Here is a 24,478-nt window from a genome sequence, read left to right as displayed (position 1 = left end):
TTCCAACTGTGTGGAGAAACCCTGTAGGGAAATGTAGTTCAGAGCAAACTACAGTCTCCACACCCATCACGATTACTGGGATCCTTGCGCTAACAGACCCAATGCACAGGAGATCCTGATAGTGAAAGCATGTGGTAATTTCTTATTGATTACATCCTTTGTTCTTTTCTACACCTCACATGAGCTGCTCCTTGCTTGGGAGAACACCAGCATCAGGAACCAGTAGGAAAATTCACCTTAAAGTGACACAAAACTCAGGAGTTAAATCTTAAAAATACATTCAAGTACCATAACTATTAACAAAAATGTATCTTATTTGTGTATCACTCTGCTGTAGATCCTCAAATCATCTCTGAATTGGTGCTGACACTGTCCTTCCTTCTGGAGGGTGGCTACATTTGTTCTCCAGGGTCCCTGTGTGTGTTGTAAAGTAGCCACCACTTCAAGCTCACTCCCGTGATGGACTACAATCTGAATACAAATTGGTAAACTATACATGAGACTGTAGTCCATTACGGGAGTGAGCTTGGAATGGTGACTACAACACACACAGGGACCCTGGTGAACAAAAGTAGTCACCCTCCAGAAGGAAGGACAGTGTCAGCACCAATTCAGAGATGATTTGAGGATCTACACAGTGATGATACACTGTGTATGTACGATACATTCTTGTTAATAGTTAAAGGAGAACTATGAGGTGAGTGATTTTCACTCATCCTCATAGTTAGAGCCGACGTGTTCAATGAAACTGTCACACGTTGACTCTAGATCGGGAAGTGAGTGAACACATACCGTCACTCGCTCACTTCCCGATCATCTCCCTGCAGAGAGCGATGACTGTCACACACCGATCCTCGCAGGGATTCCTCCCCTCTCCGATCCTCCAGCGCTGACTGGAGGAACGGACGGGGAGGGGGCACACGCAGCTGGCTCTGCCTCTAGATGGGCGAAACCCGCTGTCAACTAGCCAGCTGGGCAGATCTCGACAATATTGTCGGGATCTGTCCCGGCTGCAGCACTCTCAGTATATAGCGGGCAATAACTCGCTATATACTGAGCTTTGGATCATGGGAGGACGCTAGTATATGTCCCTCCATGACCCTAGAGACAACTATGGGATAGAGGGCAGTTTTTCTTTAAAGGAGAACTATTGAGAGGGTAAAATTATACTCTTCCCAATATTTGAGCCGGCGTGAGACACTGCAGCTGTCACACGTCGGCTCTATAGATGGAGAGCTGAGTGATCACAAACCTCTGTCAGTCACTGCTCCCTGCAGGGAAATCCCCCCTTCCAATATTGTCCGGGATCTTTCCCGGCTGCAGTGCGGCTTTGCACTGTCAGCATATGCTGATGCTGAATTCGGGTCACAGGAGGACATTTGTAAATTAGTAACTAAATAGTAGGAAAAGTAAATATATATGTTCCCCAATAATAACTCATGTTGGGTACATTACATGTAGCTGAAAATCTTTGATGAACTGGAGCAGAGGATAATTTAGTCTTTTAGTAATCAGACTCTGTAGTATTGTAATATGGACTCTGATGGAAATGGCAAATAACCTGATTACTATGGAAATGTATCCAGTGTACCCTAGCATTTGAGATGTGTTTACCATGCGTTTACTACATGTCTGCTGTGCTTTGCCATGCATTCACTTTGACTTGTAGGAAAGAAAATGAAAGCTAAATCTGACCTTAACTAATTTCAAATGCCTGTGTAAAGCAGCGTTAATGCATTTATTAATGACTACAAAGGTCAGACTGCAGCTTTTCAACCAGATTACTGTATATTACAAAAGAAAATAGGAATGTATTGTATAACACAAAGATCCAAATGTCATTGATGGTTGTTGACCAATGTTAGTTGCTCATATTTACAGAACTTTGGCAGATGTGAGATATGGAACCTATTGCATGTCATTGTCTCCAGCATGGGGACTACATTTTGAAACCTTTTCTGATTTGTATGTGAAACCACCTGCTTAGGGTTAATGTCTGTGTTCTGTGGTATGGTCAGTGCTTTCAGGGAAAGAAGTGTTTTAAGTATTGATGGCCTTTAATATGCCACTGATATTTGCTTTCCCATGTTCTGCTAAAAACTAACGTTTATCTGCCCCATTTTTGCCATCTATCTATATCTATTTATTGATTGATTGATCGATCGCAGAGGCATGTTTATACACTGAAGAAAAGTAAGTTGTCCACAACATCAGAGAGGTTGCCTACAGCAACCGATCCGGTTATATCCATTAATCTCTGGAAAAATCAAGCAAGGGATCAGGCCCCTATTTTCTCTGATTTTTATGGAGCATTTTGTTCTCATTTTTTTAGGTTGGCCTTGTTCTGTAGGATAGTGAGGTGCACTTTTTGACAGAGAGAGCAACTAGTTGACATCATCGCATGAAATAGGCTATTTACTTCAAACTGGACCAATCTTCCCTAAACAGGGGTGAGTGTCTTGGAGACCACCTGACACCAACGTATAATGTCATTTTAACATCTCCACCCTGGTGTTTTTTTTGTATTTTTTTAATTATTACAGTTCATCCCTTCAGCCATGTAACACAAATGATTAACACTTGTTCTAGACTTTGTGGCTCCAAAGGATTGGATTATGTAACTAGAATAGGGTGGTTTAACAAACTTTCTCCCATCCTGGGTTTGGACAGTCATCATCTGCCTTGACACATGGTGAATGGTACGGAGTATGTACCTGACGAGTCCAGTTCAATGCCATTAAAGGAGAACTATGAGATGAGTGATTTTCACTCATCCTCATAGTTCGAGCCGACGTGTGACAATGAAACTCTCACACGTCGGCTCAATAGATCAGGAAGTGAGCGAACACATACCGTCGCTCGCTCACTTCTCGATCCTGTCCCTGCAGAGAGCCGTGACTGTCACTCATGGCTCCCTGCAGGGTTTCCCCGCTCCGATCCTCCAGCGCTGACTGGCGGAACGGACGGGGGAGGGGGCGGGTACAGCTGGCTCTGCCTCTAGATAGGCAGAGCCAGCTGTCAATCACGCAGCTGGGTGGATCTCGACGGTAATGTCGGGATCCATCTCGACTGCGGCGGTCTCAGTATACCGCAAGCTGTAGCTCTCGGTATACTGAGCTTTGGGTCACGGAAGAACGCTAGTTTGTGTCCTCCCGTGACCCTTAGAACTATGGGGAAAAACACTTACCCCATAGTTCTCCTTTATTTACTAGTAGCTATAGCCTATGAACTGTAAACGGAATCTGTTGTAAATACTGTACAGCATTGTGAACATACAAAGCAACTAGAAAAGCAAAGTGCATACAACAGCAACCATCTTTCACTGCTCAGATTATTATAAACATTGCAGCATTGCCTCCTGACAATAGCTTGTTGCACATATTCCTAAAGCACAGCGATCATGTGGCCATAAAATGCAAATTAAGTTTGTTGCTGCACGGGGAAGCTCCATCCAGTACCAGAGGTTTCTTTGTGTTTACCTGCTGCTCCACCTCCCACCTCTGCTTTGTTGTCCTCTGAAAAAAGCAAACTTGTGGGTATGATGTAGCTGTGTTTTTTTCCATGCCAGAACAACCAGTTACTAGGCGCAAACACTCAGATTTGGGGCATGAATGACTTTCAAAATGTTGCCACATCCACAGAGTTTTCAGGGGCCGTAGCTGCAACCAGGTGAGGCCAACTAAAAGTGTGGCATCAGAGGGCGCCCCATATACAGCTATGAGCCTCTGTTGTGTTTCTTAAGAAGTGTGCTTTAAAATACAATTATTCCATATGGAAACTGTTCTGTTTTTGTGGTCAGACTTTGACCAACACTTAAGACAACAGTGAGACATTGGTGACCAAGACAGCACATCCTCCTGGTCAATAAAATAATCTTTTGCAGTGCAAGGATCTTAATTTGGCCTTGTCTAGTTTTGTTTTGTTTTTTGCAAGATGCTCTAGGGAAAAATTATTAAAATCTGACAGCTCCATGCAGCAACCAATCCATCACCAGTATGGCACTCAACTTGTATGCAGCCATTTTTTTCTTTTCTTTAGCACCTCATGTATGGATTAGAGAACCTTCTGAATTGTGTGACAGAAGCACATACAAGAAGTGTTAAAGCTGAATCCTGTTCAAATGACACTTGTTAGTTTCCCCAATCATTCTAATTCATACATTGTTTAATCCCTCATCTATATTTGTCTTTCACCTACTGAAAATGTATTGTCTATTCTAAAGCCCCGAGTCTCTGAGCCTTTACCTCTTTCATCTTCATTCAAAATAAATAACTTTGTTCTTCTTCAGTATCCTAATTGGTCCTGGCATTGTCATTCTGGTTTTTGAGGAACTGTTTTATCAGCCAAGAAAGAGGCTTAATATAATGTTAATTTAGGGTCCATTCATCCAGTGCGCATTCAGCTCCATTGCTCAACACCAGCCCAATGCAAATAACAAGCCAAAATCCATTGTTTCCAATATGTGCTGGTGTGCACTGGGTGAAAGTGGAACGGCAAAACACAATACCCTGTGTCACAGCACAGTGCAATGCACACAGAGGAAAGAAAATGTATTTATTTTGGCTCCTACTGTAGAGAATCATGTTTAGAAAAAAAAAAGCACATCAACTTAACGCAGAGTTCAATGCATGTCAACTCAAACACAATGCAACGGAAACAGTTTGAATCCAGCCTTATGTACAGGTTGAGGTTGCGGAAGGAATATAAAGTGGCATTAAACTTGGGCGTTCGATCTTAAAAATGCATTCAAGTGTATTAACTATTAATAATACTGGACCTTATTTGTGTATCACTCTGCTGTAGATCCTCAAATTTGAGCTGATACTGTCCTTCCTTCCTCCTGGAGGGTGACTACTTATGGTCCCTGTAAAGTAGCCACCGCTCCAAGCTTACTCCTGTGATGGACTACAATCTCACATTTAGATTACTAATTTCTGTTGAAGTTGTAGTCCATCACAGGGGAGAGCTTGAAGAAGTGGCTCCACACACAGTGACCATGGGGGAGAAAGGAAGCCACCCTCCAGAAGAAAGGACAGTGTCGGCACCAGTTCAGAGATGATTTGAGGATCTACAGCCGAGTGATACACAAAGAAGATACATTTATGTTAGTAGTTAAAGTACCTGAATGTATTTTTAAGATTTAACTACTGAGTTTAGTGTCACTTTAATTGCAAATGTTCCAGAGAAATAACTACTATGGTGGCATGTGGGATTATATACCCTGGAAATAAAAGCAGACCTGGAACTGCCATAGACAAACCTTCCCATTTCTGCATGTTTAGAGTGCACCCCTCTGTTACAGACACAATGACAAGGAATGCAACAACCCTGTGAGTTCTCCAGAAGCCACATCACAAGGTGGACTAGCACCTCCCAAAGTGCCTTGAACACTATAATACATCTGGTGCCTTCAAATATGTGACCGACGGATAAAGGTTCATTACCTCCTAAACAAATAAAATGTTGGAGTGATATACTACAGTTTGTAAGAGTTTGCTAAATTCCTTTTTTTTTTTTTTTGCCATAATTTTAAAGTAAGTCTGTCACTAGACTGGGAAACTCGGTCAGAAAATCAGTATATGATGAAAAACCTCATAAGCTGAGTATACCTTCAGTGACAAGCCCATGTAACAACATTCAGAAGATCCAGAGATATAGGTGGCTGTAATGTATATGCAAATCTTAGCATTTTATGTGAAAATTAAGTTTGACCCCACCCTCTCCTGCGCCACACCATTGGTCAATGAGGCCAACCTTCCAATTAGGTAGAAGGGACCGAACCAAACTCAACATTTGCAGGAAAAAGTGCATATAACTTCAAACTGTGTATGTATATAAATCCAATGAAAGTCTCCTATTTGCTCTCTTTTGGTTTGTTTAATATTCCAATGGGAACATTTTGTGTTATCTGTTATATAAGTACAAAAAAATTCAGAACTGTGTCCTCTGCACACTTCCTGTGCTATCACAAAGAGCCCACCTAGTTCTTATTTTGGTCTATAGAACCTGATGAGCCTTTATGTTGAAGTGATCTGAGAGTGAGAGTGGTTGAGTAGCTTAGCAAAAAAGACTGGGCAGGGCTGACACTACTCATTCCACAAAACCGCTGTGTGTTGTCAGCCCACAACATGGCTTAAGAGCGGAGTGCATTTCAGGTAGATCAACAGGTATTTTCCTGCACTTGCAGGGTCTTTAAAGAGTTCAAACATGTGGAAATGTGCATTAATTTCGGAGATGTGCTGCATGTTTTTTTATTTTGTCATCTTGTGTGTTAAAGCTGAACTCCTGGATAACCAAATATTATCTAAATACAAAAGGCAAGTGTATTCTTTGAATTTTGGGTGCTTTTGTTTATTTCAGATCTACACAGCAATCCAGTGTGAAATTCCCCCTCTTTGCAGAAACTTCCTATATTAGGACCAGGCACTGCTCTTCTCTTTCCTTGTCCAGAGTGACTGGTCTTGTATCCGCCCCCCTCCTGTAGTTTTTTTTGCAGGCAACCTGTAGTGGGTGGAGCTTGCTGGGTGCCCTTCCACAGCTCTGCTCTCTGCACAGCATATGTATGGCACAATGATGATGTCACTGCTACTTTTACAAAATAATAAATGGTTTTGTTAAGCCATTTGGAGCACATGAAGTGCATATTATACCCTAATCATCCTTCTAATCCTATACTGAGGATATATTTCAGTAAACGTTGTTGTGCCCCCGAAGCTCTGCTTTCATTTTCTGGATCTGGCATTTGATTTTCATGGAATGTAAACTTAAATTATATATTTTTTTTTCATCAAGCTCAATTTGAATTCTCCAGGTTTCTGAGCAGTTTGTATGAAGTATTCATTTAATAAAGACATTGTTGCCAGAGAATATGTTATAGATTTTGTATTTCTTGTAAAGTCTTATTAAATCTTGTAAAATAGATTGAAAAAAACACTGAAGCACATTGCGTTCTGTACATATGTAAACATGAAAATACCAATAAAGCTTCTTCTGAAACTTTACATTGATTGCTGGAATTATTTACACAACATTTTGTATGAATGTAAGGCACTCTACCAATCTCAACACATAGCAGGAAGCCATTTTTTTACGGAGCTAATAGACCAGGGTAGCCAAACGTCGGCCCTCCGGCTGTGGTGAAACATGCATCTGCCTATGGGAGTCATGCCTGTAGCTGTCAAAGTTTTCAATGCATCATGGACCTTGCAGTTCCACAACAGCTGGAGAGCCGAAGTTTGGCTACCTCTGCAATAGGGGAATGTGCTTGGAAGAAGTCCAGAACAATCGGTTTACTGTATTTGGGTTTCCTGATAGGTTGATCCAGTTATGTCTCCACGTTTTCTCTTTTACCCGATATACAGTATAAGGACATCATTACCTATTGTGTCTAGTCACTCGTCTTCTATACGGAATATACAACTGTTGCCTATTGCTGTGGAGTAAAACTGTTCACTGCAACGTAAATGAATAGATAACAGAACGAAAATAGTTTTTAATGGGGATCATAGAAAGCGTGGGAAAGGTCCTGCATGCTGCATTTTATTGCATTGATGATTCAAGTGAAATGAAATGGGAACCTTGCAAAATACAAAGCCGCATCATTACAATGTAGTCCAACATGACGTACAATGACACATACAGTATATGTGTTGTCATTGTTCCTACAGTTCTCTATAGTTGAAAATGAAATAATCTCATAGACGAGGTGTCTGCAGTTTCATCTCACATGGCAATTGTAATAACTGGAATATTTCCAGTTGGTAGATGTTCAGTAGAGACCTTGTCACCACACTCAGAACAAACACAAGCACGGGATCTATAGGTGTGTGTACAGAAGCCCTGCCTGGAGCAAGAACAAACACAAGCACGGGATCTGTAGGTGTGTGTACAGAAGCCCTGCCTGGAGCAAGAACAAACACAAGCACGGGATCTGTAGGTGTGTGTACACAAGCCCTGCCTGGAGCAGCAATTCTTGGCCCATGAAAATAAATAAAAGCCTTGAAATTTAGAAGGGAATCAAAACTTTTTTGAGTCTTTGTTTGAAGTGTAAAAAACACAAAAGTACGACTACGCGGTAAGCCGTAATAATAAGGTTATGTAGGTGTGTGTACAGAAGCCCTGCCTGGAGCAAGAACAAACACAAGCACGGGATCTGTAGGTGTGTGTACAGAAGCCCTGCCTGGAGCAAGAACAAACACAAGCACGGGATCTGTAGGTGTGTGTACACAAGCCCTGCCTGGAGCAGCAATTCTTGGCCCATGAAAATAAATAAAAGCCTTGAAATTTAGAAGGGAATCAAAACTTTTTTGAGTCTTTGTTTGAAGTGTAAAAAACACAAAAGTACGACTACGCGGTAAGCCGTAATAATAAGGTTATTATGCAGTGCCAGTGCAGGAGCCGAGCCTCTCTGTGCTGTCAGTATGAACCAATACCTTTGATGTATTCTGCTGGGCTGATGATCTCTTATCTCTATAGGTTGAACTCGATGGATTTGTGTCTTTTTTTCAGCCTGACTAACTATGATGATGTGTTCAACAGGCAAAACCTTTCGTAGTTCACTCACTTTATTGCTAATTTTACCAGTTATAAAACGCATTTCAAAGAAATGCAGAATACATCAAAAGGCAACGCTTGATACCGACAGCATGGAGGATCTTGATACTGGCTGAGATTAAACGCTAATAACTGCAGTACACTAGGAAGTTCTACTCCGCTTCAACCTAAACCATCTCTAAAACCAAAAACGATTTATAAATTGCAGCTTACAAGTCCTTAGATGTGAGAGTTGCATTTGTTTTCTTTGTTTTTCAGGCTCTTTTCCTTTTATGTCCACCTGGTAATCCTGTGAATGGTACACTTTCTGTACCTGCATGTCTATGCTTTCTTCCCCACTGTGTCAATGGGGGAAACCATGGTTGTCACACAACAATGGATTTCAAATATGTTTATCTTCATTACATGGTGGTTTAATGGGACTAGTGCAATACACAAGAAATATAAGGATGTTTGTGTTTGCTTTTTTAGCTCACAGGAAGTGACAAGGACAGTGCATTTCTGGGAGCAGGTATTTTCTGTACTTACTGAAAAGTGCAAACTAATGCAGCCACCACACCTAAGGTCTAGTTAGCTGCAATGTTTTGGGTATAGGTGCGCTTTAAGGTGATATTTTATGGGGGGGGGGTTGAAGATGGGCTATACCGCAATGGTGTACGTTTGGTGCATCCTACCTATTATTATTTTTTTTAATCCAGTATGTCCTACCCACTCCAAAATGTCTCAGTGGACCAATGATCTTGGCATATCCTATAGACTCGGACCAATGGCTACAAATTTGAAATACAACCAGGACCTCCTCTCAATGCGCGGCTGCAGTGGAGACCAACTATATAGTTTTAATGCGACGGTATTATGTTGCCTCTCGGCTTGCACGCAGCTTTCCCACTTCATCACCTATTACCAGTTGTAATGCATTGAGAACTATGAACCACATTTGATGGACGTGTCCAATTGCCCAATGTTTCTGGCGCAAAACATATGCTTTTATACGCTCCCTTACCAAACATCCCCCGCCCCCCCATTCCATCCAATAGTAACTCTTTTGAATCTAAAACCTACAGATGTGCAATCGTTTGAATTTACTTTAATGACCCCTGTTCTCACTGCTGCTAAACAGACCATTGCCAAAGCCTGGCTTTCCCCCTCTTTGAAATTTGCTGAAATCAAATCTCATCTACACACGGTGTTCTTGTATGAAAAAATTTCAGCGAAACTTTGAGACTATGCACGTCTTTGAACATATCTGGGACCCCTGGATCAGAAAATGCCTTCCTAACTTGATGCTATCCTGATCCAATCGTAAGGCCTTGTCTCTCCTCAATCAACCCTACTGATGTGTATTGGATGATACTGCTTCTCGAGATCCTGTTCTCTGTCCTCTCCCTCTACCCTGGCATTTCCCTTACTCTTTACTTTCCTCACTAGTTTTATTTCCCTTTCTCTTTTTCCTCCTACCCCCTTCTTCCCCTTTTCTATATTCCAGTCCGATTGCCAGTGTTTACGACCTGGATCTCAGCAGACATTATGTAATGGATATTACATACTCTGCCATTTATATTTACCTGGAGACCTAGGATCTGTAATCTGCTCTTTCTCACCCGCTTTATTGTCCACCCGGTCGATATATCTGTACTTTTATGTAATGTACCGATTTATCTTTCTTCTTATCAGACTTTTGCACTTTTTTTCTTTTTCGTTATATTTTTGCAAAACTTCAATAAAACTTATTGAGTAAAAAAAAAAAAAAAATTGAACAAAATAAAAAAAATCCAGTACAACTATTTGCTATTTTTACTAGGTATTCACCGATAATAGTACCGGTGCCGATACCGAGTATTTTGGCCAGTACTCTTACTCACCCAAATGCCCATCGATACTGGAACTTCCGGTCAGAGGGAGATGTCCCACTGACCAGCAGTGCTGAGGGAGCATAGAGCCAGCTTCCTCTCCAACCAGGAAGCCGGGCAGCACGTCATGACCCTCATCCTAGCTTCCTGATTGGTCAGGAAGCCAGGATGCCTAACTAGTGAAGCTGGCTTCCTAGCCAATCAGGGAGGCGGGTCATGACATGCCACCCATCTTCCTGATTGGCTAGGAAGCCGGCTTCACTTGTTGCTAGGCAGCCTGGCTTCCTGACCAATCAGGAAGTCGGGCAGAACTTCGTGACCTGCTGCCCAGTTCCTGATTGGTCAGGAAGCCAGGCAGCCTCGGGAAGTAAAGCCGGTGTTCTTTCCATAGAACATCGGCTTCCCAGGCAATCAGGAAATTGGGCAGCGGGTCATTACCTGCCGCTCATCTTCCTGATAATCGGGCACACGGCACCGGTATTGGTACTCGTTATCGGCAAGTACTGAAAAAATATTGGTACTCCATACCAAAAAACTGGTATCGGTAGTCTTCTGATACCCATATATAAGATTAAGTGATCATTTTATCTTGGTGGCTTATCCTGTTATCTCTGCAGTTGTTCAGCGAGTGTCCTGACTGCATTAGTTGGCTATAAAGAAGATCACTTCACCTGAAACGTGTATACATTGCACCGCTGTTTCCCGTAATCCCTTACATTTCAACAGGAAATCAATAAACCACCACAAGTGTTAAAGGGGAAAATCTTTATTGTTCACCAACATTCTGTAGAAACAATTTTGTTTTTGCATTTTCTACATTGAAAACATTCTCTCCTTTGCAGGCTAACTCCACACTGAAAAAAACAGCAGTATCCATTTGTCATCACGTTCACATATGTATCAGTGTAGATTTTATTATATTGCCTCCAATCCCACAAGGATACAAAATTTCAAGGAACAAAAAAAAAGATAATTGATTTTATTTTTACATTAAGTTAAACATAATTCACTTTAAAAGTTTAGCACCATTTTCAACGTACAGTATTAAACAGTCTTCTGTGCATTTCTTTCGGAAGTCTGTCGAGGGAAATGTGACTGGCATGCATTTTGTTTTCCGTTTAATTTTAAACAAAAATAATTTACTGTAATATTTGCTCAGATATTGTCATACCCGGAAACCAACAGGGATTACGTATAAATGTTTATTGCAAACAATCTAGCCTATCAGATGTAAAATTAGAGGCGTGTATCAACTTGAAAAACCATCTGTATTTATATATATTAAAGCATAAGTAAAAATATCTGCATTTTTCTATTTATTTTTTTTGTTTTACTTTTTTTTTTTTGTAAGGTTTTATATTGTAGTGTGTTCCAAATAAAGAGCTGTTTGATTATTCTATAGATAATGTGAGTATTAAAACCATTTTAATCAAAGGTTCTCTCTGTCTGTATGTTATGTTTATTGCATATATGATGATGGGTGGGGTAGCATAGTGTAGAATGCTCATTGTTTATTAGAGGTTAGTGATGTCTTGCTAGCACCATTTCTATAGCGTTTCCCTAAAATCTTACCATGTGAAATATATATATATATATTTGCATCATACACAGTACATACAAAGTAGTACAGAAAATGATCACACACTCCTTACCTTGGCTAATCTCCTGAGCAGTGCACCTTACTTCTAATTTATAGTCCTATTTAATATGTTCAAATATGTGAATTTATCCTTTACAAAAAGACAGTACTGTGCTTTATGGACTGTAAAGTTAACGTTGTAATGGACACAAGACACAGACAATTCTAAAGGCCATACGTGGGATGATACAACTTCCCATATCATGGTGACTTCCCACTGATGCCAACATAGTCTGAAATCTTTTTTTTTTTCTTTTTCATTTTGGATGGTAGTGTTGTCCAAGGTTCTAAAACAGGAGAAGCTGCATTCTCATGAAACTGGTTAATAATAGTAACCCTTAAAGGAACTCTGCTAAAACATGGGGGCTACTATTGTTGGGACTGCCCTGCCAGGATCTGTTACCACAAGTTCATAGCCCCCAGGAATATACCCCAGAAGAACTATACACCTTAACAAAACGATCAATACAGGGAACGCTGGGAAAATATAGCAGAGAACCAAGGTGTCATTTACTAACATATATAAAAGTTATTAAAGGAGAACTATGGGGTCAGTGTTTTTCCCCATAGTTCTCCTTGGGGTAACGGGAGGACACAAACTAGCGTCCTCCCGTTACCCTAAGCTCAGCTCGCGGTATACTGAGACGCCGCACCTGGAGCGGATCCCGACTTAGATGACGGGATCCGCCCAGCTGCGTGCGTGACAGCTGGCTCTGCCTATCTAGAGGCAGAGCCAGCTGTACCCGCCCCCTCCCCCGTCCGTTCCGCCAGTCAGCGCTTGCAGATCGGAGCGGGGAGAGGGGAATCCAGCCCCTCCCCCTGTCACGGCAGAGAGCCGTGACAGGATCGAGAGGTGAGGGAACCCGGGAATGTTTTCCCTCACCTCCCGATCTACTGAGCCGACCTGTGACAGTCTCATTGTCACAGGTCGGCTTAGAACTGTGAGGTGAGTGGAAATCACTCATGTCATAGTTCTCCTTTAACGTTAGATCTTATAGCAATGGAAGTTTTATAGTTGCCTCTCCTAATATTTACATTAGAACTTTTAAAAAGAAAATGCAAAAATATGGAGTTAGAGTCCCTTAAAATCCAACTGCTGGGACAGTATTTTTTATTTTGTTTAAACCCCCTAAAATGTTTATAACTCTTGTTTATTCAGTATTTTCTATCTTTATTAGCTGTCTCCGTGCTCCACTACAAAGTACATTCAAAACCATGCTTCTGTCTTCTAGCTGTATCAGACTGGGGAACCAGTTCTGTTTTTTTGCCTTTGCCCCCTTCCACTGCTTTGTCATTCACATAGCACAGCCCTTGATGATGCTATGTCTGTGTTTTGCGAATGGCAAAGAGGGGATGGAATCAAAACCCCAGGACTCGAGTCTGCCATAGGCACCTTTCCAAAGCGGGTGGAGAGCTGGATGCGTGGCTACTGATATACATTCCAACAGTTGCCCGGACAGCCAATCAAATCAGAAAACACTTATTAAATGGGAGTTACAGATTTTTTTTAAAGGCTAGAACAATGGAAAAAAAATCAATGTTCCTGCAGTTGGGCTTTATGGTTAAAGTAGAAAAAGAAGCTGATGTACATAGTAATGACAGAAAGGCATGCAGGTATTAGAAGTCATTTTTCAATTGTCTGGGTATCTTCTATGGTCCATAAAGCACAGTAGCATGGGCCTAATAAAAAAAAATGGTTTCTACCGAACAAGTACATATACATTTTGTACAAACATACATTGCCGATCCCCATGTCACATAAACACCTTGGTAGTGTAAAAAATTATGCAAGAAAAAGCATAGCAGGGTGGTCCACAGCAACCAGTAAGATGCTTGCTTTCATTATCATTCTGTGCTGGAAAAATATGAACCTAAAATCTGCTCCGGACTGCTCTGCAATGTTTTCTTTGAAAATAAGTAGGGCTGTGGAAATGTTGACGGCTAACGAAGGGAAGGGGGAGAAGTCCGGTGACATCGATGTCTGTGACGTCACCGGACTCCTCCCCCCTTCGTTAGCCGACAGAGCCAATTGGGTCTTGTGAGTTTGCCCAAGAAACTTTCTGCACTAGCGCCAGCCAAGGCATTGGCCTATACACATACAGCATATCAATGAAGTAAAAAAAATGGACTAGGATCACACTAATCCAGCACGGTATTATTCTGAGTTGCCCCACTCAAGCAGCGCCCATATTGAGTGAGGCACGTGAGATTAATAACGTGCTGGATTAGTGTGATCCTAGTTCATTTTATTACTTAATTGCTGTATGTGTATAAGCCAATGTAGTTGGATCTGTATGTGCGTTATAATTAATCGAAATTAATCGATTAAAAAAAATTAGATTAATCGAACACGAAAATTTTAATCGTTACCAGCCCTAAAAATAAGCAAACACAAACATTAACACAAGTTCCCATCTATTACCATGACAGAGTACAGACTTTCTTCCTGCTTCTACCATTTGAGTTTTGACCCGTGCGCCTTTCAAGAAACAGAAAGCAAGGAGAGAGAATACCTTTTAATTTTTTTTATTTTTTTTAATTTTATGTCTAAAAATATATTTAAATGAAAAAGGAAATGTATTTTAGCCGTTCCATTGATAGTACAGGATGTGAGCGTATCAGGAGCTCTGCATTATAAAGCACAATTTGCAGTACTTCTCCATTCTGACAATATAATATGAATGACCGGCAGATTATTTGGATTGTGATTATTTCACCTTTAAAAAGAAAAAAAACTTTGCAGGGGGAAATATAAGGAAAAAGGTCAAAAGCTTCTGTGTTTTTATAAAAATATGACTGGATTTGTACCCACTCAATAGCTCTTTAGAGTTTGGTATGTCATTTTAGGATAAAATGGGTAATTATTTTGTCATTAAGTGAAATACCCTCCTCTGAGTTCCCAATGCAAGATATATCGGAGCTGTTCAGCTCATCCTCCTGCTTTAAAGTGGACCTGTACTCATCAGGATGGGCCAACTAAGAAAAACAGGCTGAAATAAAGAAAGTGATGCTCCAGACTTTCTCTGTTCATATAACCGAAGGCCTAGACTAGTGATAAATCCTGAAAGAGTCTATCTTTCCAAGATTCACACAACTTTCACGCATTTTTCTAATCAAATTTAAAGTGAAAAAAAAACTGTGAATCTTGGGTGAAAACACTGATAAATAGACCTAGAAGAGTAGGATCAGCCAAACTGAACACTGATTCTACCCTTGAACACAAGTAAAATGCTAGACATTTAAGTCTTCATTATATGAGATGTAAATGAACACGGAGTCCCTCCGCACTCCTCGCAACGCTCCCGGCACATAAAACAAATGGTGCTCGCAGTGATGACCACGGATGGTGCCGTGCAGACACAGGAAAGTGGACAGGGATCACCAGCACTCAGCAATATCATTTAAATAAGTCCATTTTATTTGGACAAAGTCACAGTGAAAACAGCCAACGTTTCGGGGCCACGCAGGGTCCCTTCATCAGGGCAAAAGGATGTGACACATCCTCACTCGGAAATCCTTTTGCCCTGATGAAGGGATCCTGCGCGGCCCCGAAACGTTGGCTGTTTTCACTGTGACTTTGTCCAAATAAAATGGACTTATTTAAATGATATTGCTGAGTGCTGGTGATCCCTGTCCACTTTCATTATATGAGAAGCACTAGATGAAGGCTGAAGCAGAAACCTTCCCAGGAAAGGTAAGTGGATTAAGACAATAATTCATTTGACCATTTTAGCATAAATTTAGTTAGGCATTTGAGTATAGGCTTCAATAATGTGAACAAGTACACAGCTCAGAGTTCCTTCTGGCTGCATATGTGTTCTGGGTCAGTGACTCTGCTGATAGCAAAGTCATACACTGCTACGGAAGATACTGTATATCTGAACACCAGGGGTCGGAGGCCTAGAGAAAACCTCTTTGTGGCACATTCCCTTTAAAGAGGAACTCCAGTCAAAAGACAACACTTTATAACGAATATGCTGCATTAATATCTGTTTGCCTGTGTTGTTTTAGTAGGAAATAAAAAATATTTTTGCCTCTAACAAACCCCATCGTATGTCATTGCCACCGACTTGCCTGTTTTAGACACAGCTTTTGAACTCAATGTTGTTTGATGCAACATACCCACAATGCAATACTAGATAATCTGCTTTGCTGTAGCACTGATATTCTTACTGGGACAGTTGAAATATACCAAATGCATTTAACCCAGTTTATTAATACTTTATTGGTGATGGCTGTTCTGATTGGAGTTTTGCTTTAATGACAGTTTCTTCGGTGATGCATTTTTGAGTCTGGAAATTGTATCAAACATGAGTCCTGATTTCACAGATGCCGTGTTTTCCCTGTAATCTATGAAGCATAATTTTGAACTGCGGTATTGAAGAAATAGTACTGCTGTCGGCTAGGATCTGCATGTGCAATATGTGCCAAGACGCTTTTTCTATTCCAGAAGGCAGCACCAGTTCACAATGTAAATAAGCTCCTCACTCTGTATATAATGTGCATAGTAGGATAGAAGATGAAGCCTGGGTAAAGGATGGTCCATCTGCTGGTCTGTGTTAGTTGCCGCCTCAGAGGCCTGGAACATATTTCGCAACACTTTTGCCACTGGTAGCAGAGGGTTTAAGGCAGTTATTACTGATATAAAAAAAGTGAAAGCCAAATTAATTTAAAAGTTTTTTTATCACTATTGCCATTCACATTGGATACAATAAATATCCGGAGAATGATGAGTGGACATACTGCCCAGCGTAGAGTCCAGATGCTTGATCGGAGGGCATTTGAATGTATACTTTATCTCCAAGCATCAGTGGGACCACTGCACTGCCTGAAGCTTGATCTAGGTAGCCCTTCTTGTATTCATCGTATGTGTACATTAATGGTTCATTGTTCTTATAGAGTGCCACCCAAACGTTGGCTCCTTTGCAATGGACATGGTAGGAGAAGTAGTAGATACCAGGAATTTCACAAGTAAATATGCCAGTGTGTGGGTTGTAACCTTGTCTCCCGTTATAGAGCAATCTTTCAAATTTGATAGGTTCTCCAACTGGAGGGAAGGCAGTAGTCAGTTCAGCTGTGAATGCTGGCATTTCGTGAATGGGCGCTGTGCCTCCCTTCTTTCCTGCGTAACCTTGATAGGACTTTGCTCCATCAATTGCAGGCCCAATGTTTGGTAAATACTGTCCCATGCCTGGTGGTGTGGGTGGGATTTCTGCAGGAAGTCCGGGTGTGCCTGGTGGCCCTGGAGGACCTGGCAATCCACGCTGTCCTGGAGGCCCTACTGGCCCTGGTGTTCCTGAAGGACCCTGGGGTCCAGGTAAACCATTCTTCCCCACACCAGGTAGACCAGTTGACCCAGGTGCTCCCGGCTCTCCCTTTGGCCCTGGAAGTCCTGGAGGTCCAATTGGCCCACTTGGTCCTGCAAGACCAGGAATTCCTGTTGGTCCTTGCACACCTAGCTCACCGGGAAATCCAGCTTCTCCTTTGGGCCCAGGCAATCCAGGTTGGCCAGGCGATCCAGTTAAACCTTTGTGTCCAGGTTCTCCTTTTGGGCCTATTGGTCCTGGTAACCCTCTAAGACCTTGAGGCCCCACCTCACCTGGAAATCCTTGTTTCCCTGGAAGCCCCTGAATTCCTGGTTCACCCTTTGGTCCTGGTTGTCCATCAGGGCCTACATTGCCACGATCCCCTTTGGGACCAGGAAAACCAGTCACACCTGGTGGTCCCATAGAACCAGGCAGACCTGCAGGCCCTGGCTCACCTGGTTGACCTCCCATACCTGGTTCACCTATATGACCTTTTTCACCTTTTGGCCCCATGGGTCCAGGTGCTCCACCAAATCCACGATCTCCTTTTATTCCAGGAAAACCTGGCTTACCAATTCCCGGAAATCCAGGAGCTCCAGGTAAACCTGGAAGTCCTTGATCACCTTTAACACCTGGTAATCCAATTTCACCTGGAAGACCATCTTGGCCTGGTTTTCCAACACCTGGAATTCCTGGTGGACCTTGAAGCCCAGGTGGACCAACCGATCCTTCTTGCCCTGGTGCACCTTGTAACCCGGGGTTTCCTTGATGCCCCTTTGGTCCAGGGAAGCCATTCATACCTGGTTTACCAATGCCAGGAAGGCCAGGTGGACCTGGGGGTCCCTGCAGCCCAGGGGAGCCTTTGAGTCCAGGTAGTCCAGGTACCCCCACTCCCTTTTCTCCTTTTGGGCCTGGAATTCCGGGATATCCTGGTGGTCCTTTAAATCCTGGTTCACCTTTTGGCCCTGGAAGCCCTGGTAAACCTGGTTCACCTGGTTTGCCAATGCCTGACAGACCCGCAGGCCCAGGGGCTCCCTGTGGTCCTGGCTGTCCATTTTGTCCATACTCTCCTTTAGGTCCTTGATCTCCCTTTGGACCTGGTATTCCAATGCCCCCTGGTTTTCCAGGCATGCCTGGCATTCCTGGCTTGCCCATACCAGGAAATCCAGGTGGGCCAGGTAGGCCAGGGTTTCCTTTTGGCCCTAGCAATCCTTGCCCTGGTGGGCCAGCAGGTCCAGGTGGTCCTCTTGGTCCAGGTTCACCAGGCAGGCCTTGTTCTCCTCTTCTGGCAGATAATGGAAGTTCTGGTAAAATAAATAAAAATGTTGTAGTAGTTAGTCTTTGTCTAAAGAAAAAGTAATGGTATGTAAAAAATAATGAAATATTTGTAACCATGGTTTATCAAAATTAAACCATCTCAGTCTTTTGTTAAGTGTACTTGGAAAAAGTGCCACAGATATACCAAAAGTACCAAAGCAGTCTAAAACGTAAAGTGTTCTTTAATCAATACTGGTAATAAACATACACTTAGAAGAACAAAATGTAAAGTAAAGTCTTTTAGTGTTTGTTGTTATCATTACTGTTCTTATTTTAATTACCAAACTAAGTTTATTTCTTGAAATAACATTATTTGAAGAATTTCAACCATGGTGACCATTTTACACTTTGAAATCACCCTGGAACTTTTGAAAATTCAGGAACTATGATTTCTGATTCTGTCAGAAGCACCACCTGCTGGTGAAATCTGGATATTCTTCAGTCAGATATAATGAAATTTCTTTAAAGTGACACCAAACTCCTCAAAGATCTTCAAATCATCTCTGAATTGGTGCTGACACTGTCCTTCCTTCTGGAGGGTGGCTACTTGTGTTCCCCATGAGCCCTGTGTGTGTTGTAAAGGATCCACTGCTCCAAGCTCACTCCTGTGATGAAGTATAATCTTACATTTAATTTACTGATGTGTACTGAGATTTTACGCAAGAAATGAAAAGTAACATACTCAGTTTATAAACATGCAAAAATGGTAAAATTTACTATTTACTAAAACATGAGTGAAGGGAATTTATCAAAACTGGAGCAGACATAAATCTAGAGCAGCTGTGCATGGCAACCAATCAGCTTCTCTCTTTCATTCTCAAATCATAACTGAACAAACTGAAGAGAGAAGCAGATTGGTTGCTATGCACCGCTGTTCCAGTTTTGAGAATCCCCCCCGCCAACCCATGGTTTTCAGCGGCGTATTTACACTTGAGGGTGCCGCCCTAGGCAAACGCCTAGTTTGCCTCGCGGTAAATACGCCCCTGATGGTTTTAAAGGTCTAAAGAGTAGAGTAGGGTGGGACAACTATCGCTTAGGAGAAGGATGTGGAGTGACAGAAGCTTTCATGGCATCAGATTCTACATTCTAATTAGTATCTCCATTGAAAAATACATTAATATAGACATGCTTTGCTGTTGGTTTTACTTTGATTTTTGTTCAATTATTTATTTCATATTATTTGGCTGTATTATTATTATGGCTGGTCGTTGGGTTATTATACTTATGATTATTTTTATGCGGATTTTGGAGATTGTATTTAGGGATTATCATAAATATTTAATGGGGATTGATTCACTATTAGTGTTATCACTGGATATTTGCACATATTAAGAGGCTTATATTCTTTGATCACATTCATCCCAGCACGTCTGTTTATTATATTATAAGCAGTAAAAACAAGACGGGTTCTAATTCTCCACCCTTCCATCCAAAACGAAGAAAAAAACAACATGCACACTAATGTGACTGAGTTACATGTGTGAATATAAATGCTGGGGTATGCTCCTGACATTAGAACTGAAGAAGCTGTTTGGATAAGCAGCAAAATGTTGACGACATTACAGAATAAGTCCAATTTAATGTGACTATTACTAGCTATACTATGACTTGGATAGATGAGAACCTTCCCAGACATTTCTTGGGGAAATGAAGCAAATAAAGGAGATATTGCTCTTATAACATTTCAAAATAATAAATTACGTATGGTCAAAGTTGTTTTCACATTTTGATAAATAGGTGAAACTGGTTAGGGCAATTCCTTTTGTTGCGATATGATGAATATCTTCAGGTATACAGCGCCTATCAAAAAAATAATCAGCTTCTTGAAATTTTTCTTTTTTTTTTATTATCGTCATGTAACATTGATTCATAGTTTAAAGTTTAAAATAATTTTATAAGAACAGGTAGGCAAAGCACTCCACATGCCGTTATTCTCTGGCTCATTTCGCCCCCTAGTGGGGCATAGTCAGAATGTCAGAGAAGGGCAGACAAGAGACTTTAAAGGAGAACTATGGGGTTAGGGCTTTTCCCCATAGTTCTCCTTAGGGTAATGGGAGGACACAAACTAGTGTCCTCCCGTCACCCTAAGCTCAGTATACCGCAAGCTACAGCTCGCAGTATACTGAGACGCCGCAGCTTAAGTGGATCCCGACAATTATGTCGGGATCCGCCCAGCTGCGTGACTGACAGCTGGCTCTGCCTATCTAGAGGCAGAGCCAGCTGTACCCGCCCCCTCCGTCCGTTCCGCCAGTCAGCGCTGGAGGATCGGAGCGGGTAGGGGGAATCCAGTCCCTCCCCTGTCACGGCAGAGAGCCGTGACAGGATCGAGAAGTGAGCGAACTCCGTTATACTGAACTCCGGTCTACAGAGCCGACCTGTGACAGTTTCATTGTCACAGGTCGGCTGGGACTATGAGGATGAGTGAAAAGCACTCGCCTCATAGTTCTCCGACTCCTTTAAATACATTTCATTGAAACACTGCAAAAGTTCTCATAAATCCCTATATACATTAATAAACAATCAAATAATCCCATTAAAAGATTATAGTCTGAACTCCAAGTATACAGAATAGCAGTCATAACTAATTCATAGCAACAAAGTGAAAAAAGCAAAAAGACAATACCTATGAACAGGTCAAATGTAATCAACCCAATTGGTTAGAGTAATCTCAACTTTAGTAAGCTAATTTGTATTCAAATTAAAGTGTATCACAGGAGTGAGCTTGGCGTGGTGATTACTTTACAATACACACAGGGACTATAGGGAACAAAAGTAGCCACCCTCCAGAAGGAAGGACAGTGTCAGCACCAATTCAGAGACGAATTGAGGATCTACAGCTGAGTGATACACAAATAAAGCTGACCATAATCATATACATTATCTGCAGATTTTTTATGGTCAGATGGAAAAAGTGCAACAGATTCTTCCATCTGCGCCAGTGGCGTCACAAGGGCTCTGCAGGGGGTGCGGCCCGCACCTGGGTGCCACCATTGGGGGGGTGACAGCAAAATGACTGACAGTCATTTTGCTGTCACCCCCTATGAAATGTCGGGCACTCTGTCACGGACAGAGAGCCCGACAGTGTCAGGAGAGAGGAGGGGACCCGGCGGCATACCTTATCATAAAACAACAAAAATTGGGAGTATTTCCCTTTTCAGGAACAACAGGTTCATCGTACAGCCGCCCATAAAATATCAATGACTGTATGCAGCTGAGTGCAAGTATAGGCTGGTGCTTGTGTAAACAGGTGCATCTACATAAACATATGACCCGAAGACAGACAGTCAAAGTTGAACGTCCGTGCACATGCACGTGTTTACACAAGTATCAGCGTATACACGCATACAGTCATTGTTTTTTATGGTGCAGCTGTAATCATGTTGGAAATAAGGCATAGTTACAGTGATATATCAATAAAGGCAGAAGGGAAAACATTGTAAATTGCACCAAAGTATAGCTATCAACCCTTTATAAATAGGCTCCAAAAAGAGAGGGTATATTTACAATGCCAGTCAAATGTTTTTAGCCATATTTATGTGTAATAAGTACAGCAGTGGTACCTAAACTACAGAAAGTGGTCTGGATGTGCCCTTTGCTTGCCTTTAACCAGGTGCTGTTCCCACCACTGGCCCAAGGATGGGACACAAATTCCTCCCACTGACACCATTGATGGTGCACAAATCCTCCCACTGACACCGTTATTGGGGCACAAATCCTCCCACTGACACCGTTATTGGGGCACAAATCCTCCCACTGACACCATTAATTGGGCACAATGCCTCCCACTAAAACCATTATTGGGGTACAATTCCTCCCAATGACAACAATAATGAAGCACAATTCCTCCCACTGACACCAAAGATGGGGCACTATTTCTGCTACTCATACCAATGATAGGGTACTGTTCCTTCCATTTTTTTTTTACCCCTTTTGACCACCAACCCTGGGTCATATTTTACTTCGACTCACCATCGAGTCAGGGGCTTTTTTTTTACTTCCACTGGCATGCTTCACTTCCACTGGCCACAGTCTGAAGCACATTGAACTTAGAAACAACCCCTGAAGTACAGTGTTTAATAATTCACCTTTGGCAACATAGAATATGAATGATTTTATTACCTCGTCCATTACCTTTGCCATCCTTTCTTGGCATCATGTCTTTTCCAAACATTGGCATCTGAGGAATGTCTTTTCCATAGTGTGGCATGTGAGCCTTCTCCTTTCCCATGTGTCCCAATGGTGTGCCATCTTTTCCTATTGGCATATGATGCATCTGCTGTCCGAGGGGCTGGTACTGTGGTATCTGTGGAGGCAATGGCTTCATGCCATAATAGGCACCTCCACTGCTGAAATTCAGGAGGCCAAACAAGATGACTGAAAGAAACGGGATCTTCTGTACAGGACCTTGTGGTAGCGCCATTACCTAAAGAAGAAGACCGACACAAGTGTGAGATGATAGAGGGAAAAATAAGGTATGATTCTACTATGAGTGCTATTTAAAATATAAATCCACCTTTGTGACAAATTTGACACCGTGAAGCAGAGTAGTATAATAGTAGGATCCAACACAAAAGCAGCCACAAACCAAGCAACAATCTCTCAATCACAAAAACATTATTGTTCACAGCACAGCCTGCACAAACTCCTCCCACTGATGCATTTCACTCCAAAGAGCTTAAATATCACTCTAGCATTGAGCTCTTTGGAGTGAAATGCATCAGAAAGAGAAGTTTGTGTGGGCTGTGCTGTGAACGATAAATATGATTGCTGTATTGTCACTTGGTGTGTGGTAGTCTTGCATCCTATGTGCATGCACCTGGAACAAGCCACAAAGAGGCCGGTACCTGAGGTGGGGAAGACAAAATAGTTGAGTGCCTGTGTGGGGTCATTAATGTGTATTGTTGCCACTAAAATACTAGACTTTGCAAACAATCTTCAGCATCAATTTTTTTCTCCCTATTAAAGGGTCATTCCATGATGCTATGCCATTATATCGAAGTAGGAGGACTTCAAGGAGACTACTTAGACTTTTCTAGTACAATTTGTGAAATATTATATAATTAATTTGAAGGAGTTCTCAGACCAGATACAAACATGAAACAGTCATAATAGGTGGCGCGTGACATGTAGAGACCCCCTTTAAACTGCCAGAAATAGCATCATTTAGTTTGCTGACTACCACAAGTAGGACAAGAGACCTATTTCTGCCCCTAAGGGATATGAGGAAAGAGCGGGCTGTTGATTTAGAAGCTGTATCATTTTTTATTCCATTGGAGAACCTCTGTCCAAAGTTGAAAAAACCTCTGCTACAGATTCCACAATGGCCAGGCACATGGGCAACTGCCCAAGCATTGTGTCATGTAATCTCTTAAGAAGTGAAAGGTAAGAGATCAGATTGGCCAATCCTTTGTGTCAATGAAAATCATGTGATCAAATGCTTAGGCAGTCATGAAGTATATAGGTAAAAAATAAATCAAGGCAACTAGACTTGCTGTATTTTTCTTGAAGAAATTTCCCTGGTTAACTGACCAGCCAGGGCTGTCTTTACTGCAGGGCAAAAGGCCCCAAAATTTACAGGGGCACAAAGCAGCTGTCCCTTTAGCCCAAAGCATCGGTTGGGACAAGCCCAGCGTCACCGCTGACAGGGAGACCGTCTGTCCGTTTTTTCTCCTCTAGTTAATGTCTGTGTGCCTCCTGCTTCTGTGATCTCCTCCCCCGATGCCTGTCACATAGGAGCAGACATTGGGGAGGATGCCTGGGAGATCTGACAGGCACAGAGGATACAGCCACATACAGCACAAGAACCAACCTGA

General features: G+C 42.0%; 1 protein-coding gene across 2 annotated transcripts; it reads right to left on the bottom strand.

Annotated features, from left to right (window-relative positions):
• Window positions 1-16,298: 16,298 nt before the first annotated feature.
• Window positions 16,299-23,085, bottom strand: COL8A1 (collagen type VIII alpha 1 chain). 2 transcript variants are annotated; one of them, XM_018568334.1, is made up of 2 exons: window positions 22,797-23,085; window positions 16,299-18,652 (listed from the first exon to the last, which is right to left on the bottom strand). In XM_018568334.1, the coding sequence occupies exons 1-2, from the start codon at window positions 23,083-23,085 to the stop codon at window positions 16,740-16,742; spliced, it is 2,202 nt and encodes a 733-aa protein (XP_018423836.1). In that variant the 3' UTR covers window positions 16,299-16,739. The 2 variants fall into 2 exon arrangements, with proteins under 2 accessions (XP_018423836.1, XP_018423837.1); XM_018568335.1 differs by having other exon boundaries at window positions 22,785-23,063.
• Window positions 23,086-24,478: the final 1,393 nt, after the last annotated feature.

Source organism: Nanorana parkeri, unplaced genomic scaffold (assembly GCF_000935625.1).
Source record: "Nanorana parkeri isolate BGI_ZX_2015 unplaced genomic scaffold, ASM93562v1 scaffold1172, whole genome shotgun sequence".
NCBI lineage: Eukaryota > Metazoa > Chordata > Amphibia > Anura > Dicroglossidae > Nanorana > Nanorana parkeri.
The sequence above is the reverse complement of the archived record's forward strand: the minus strand, read 5'-3'. Positions and strand labels throughout refer to the sequence as shown.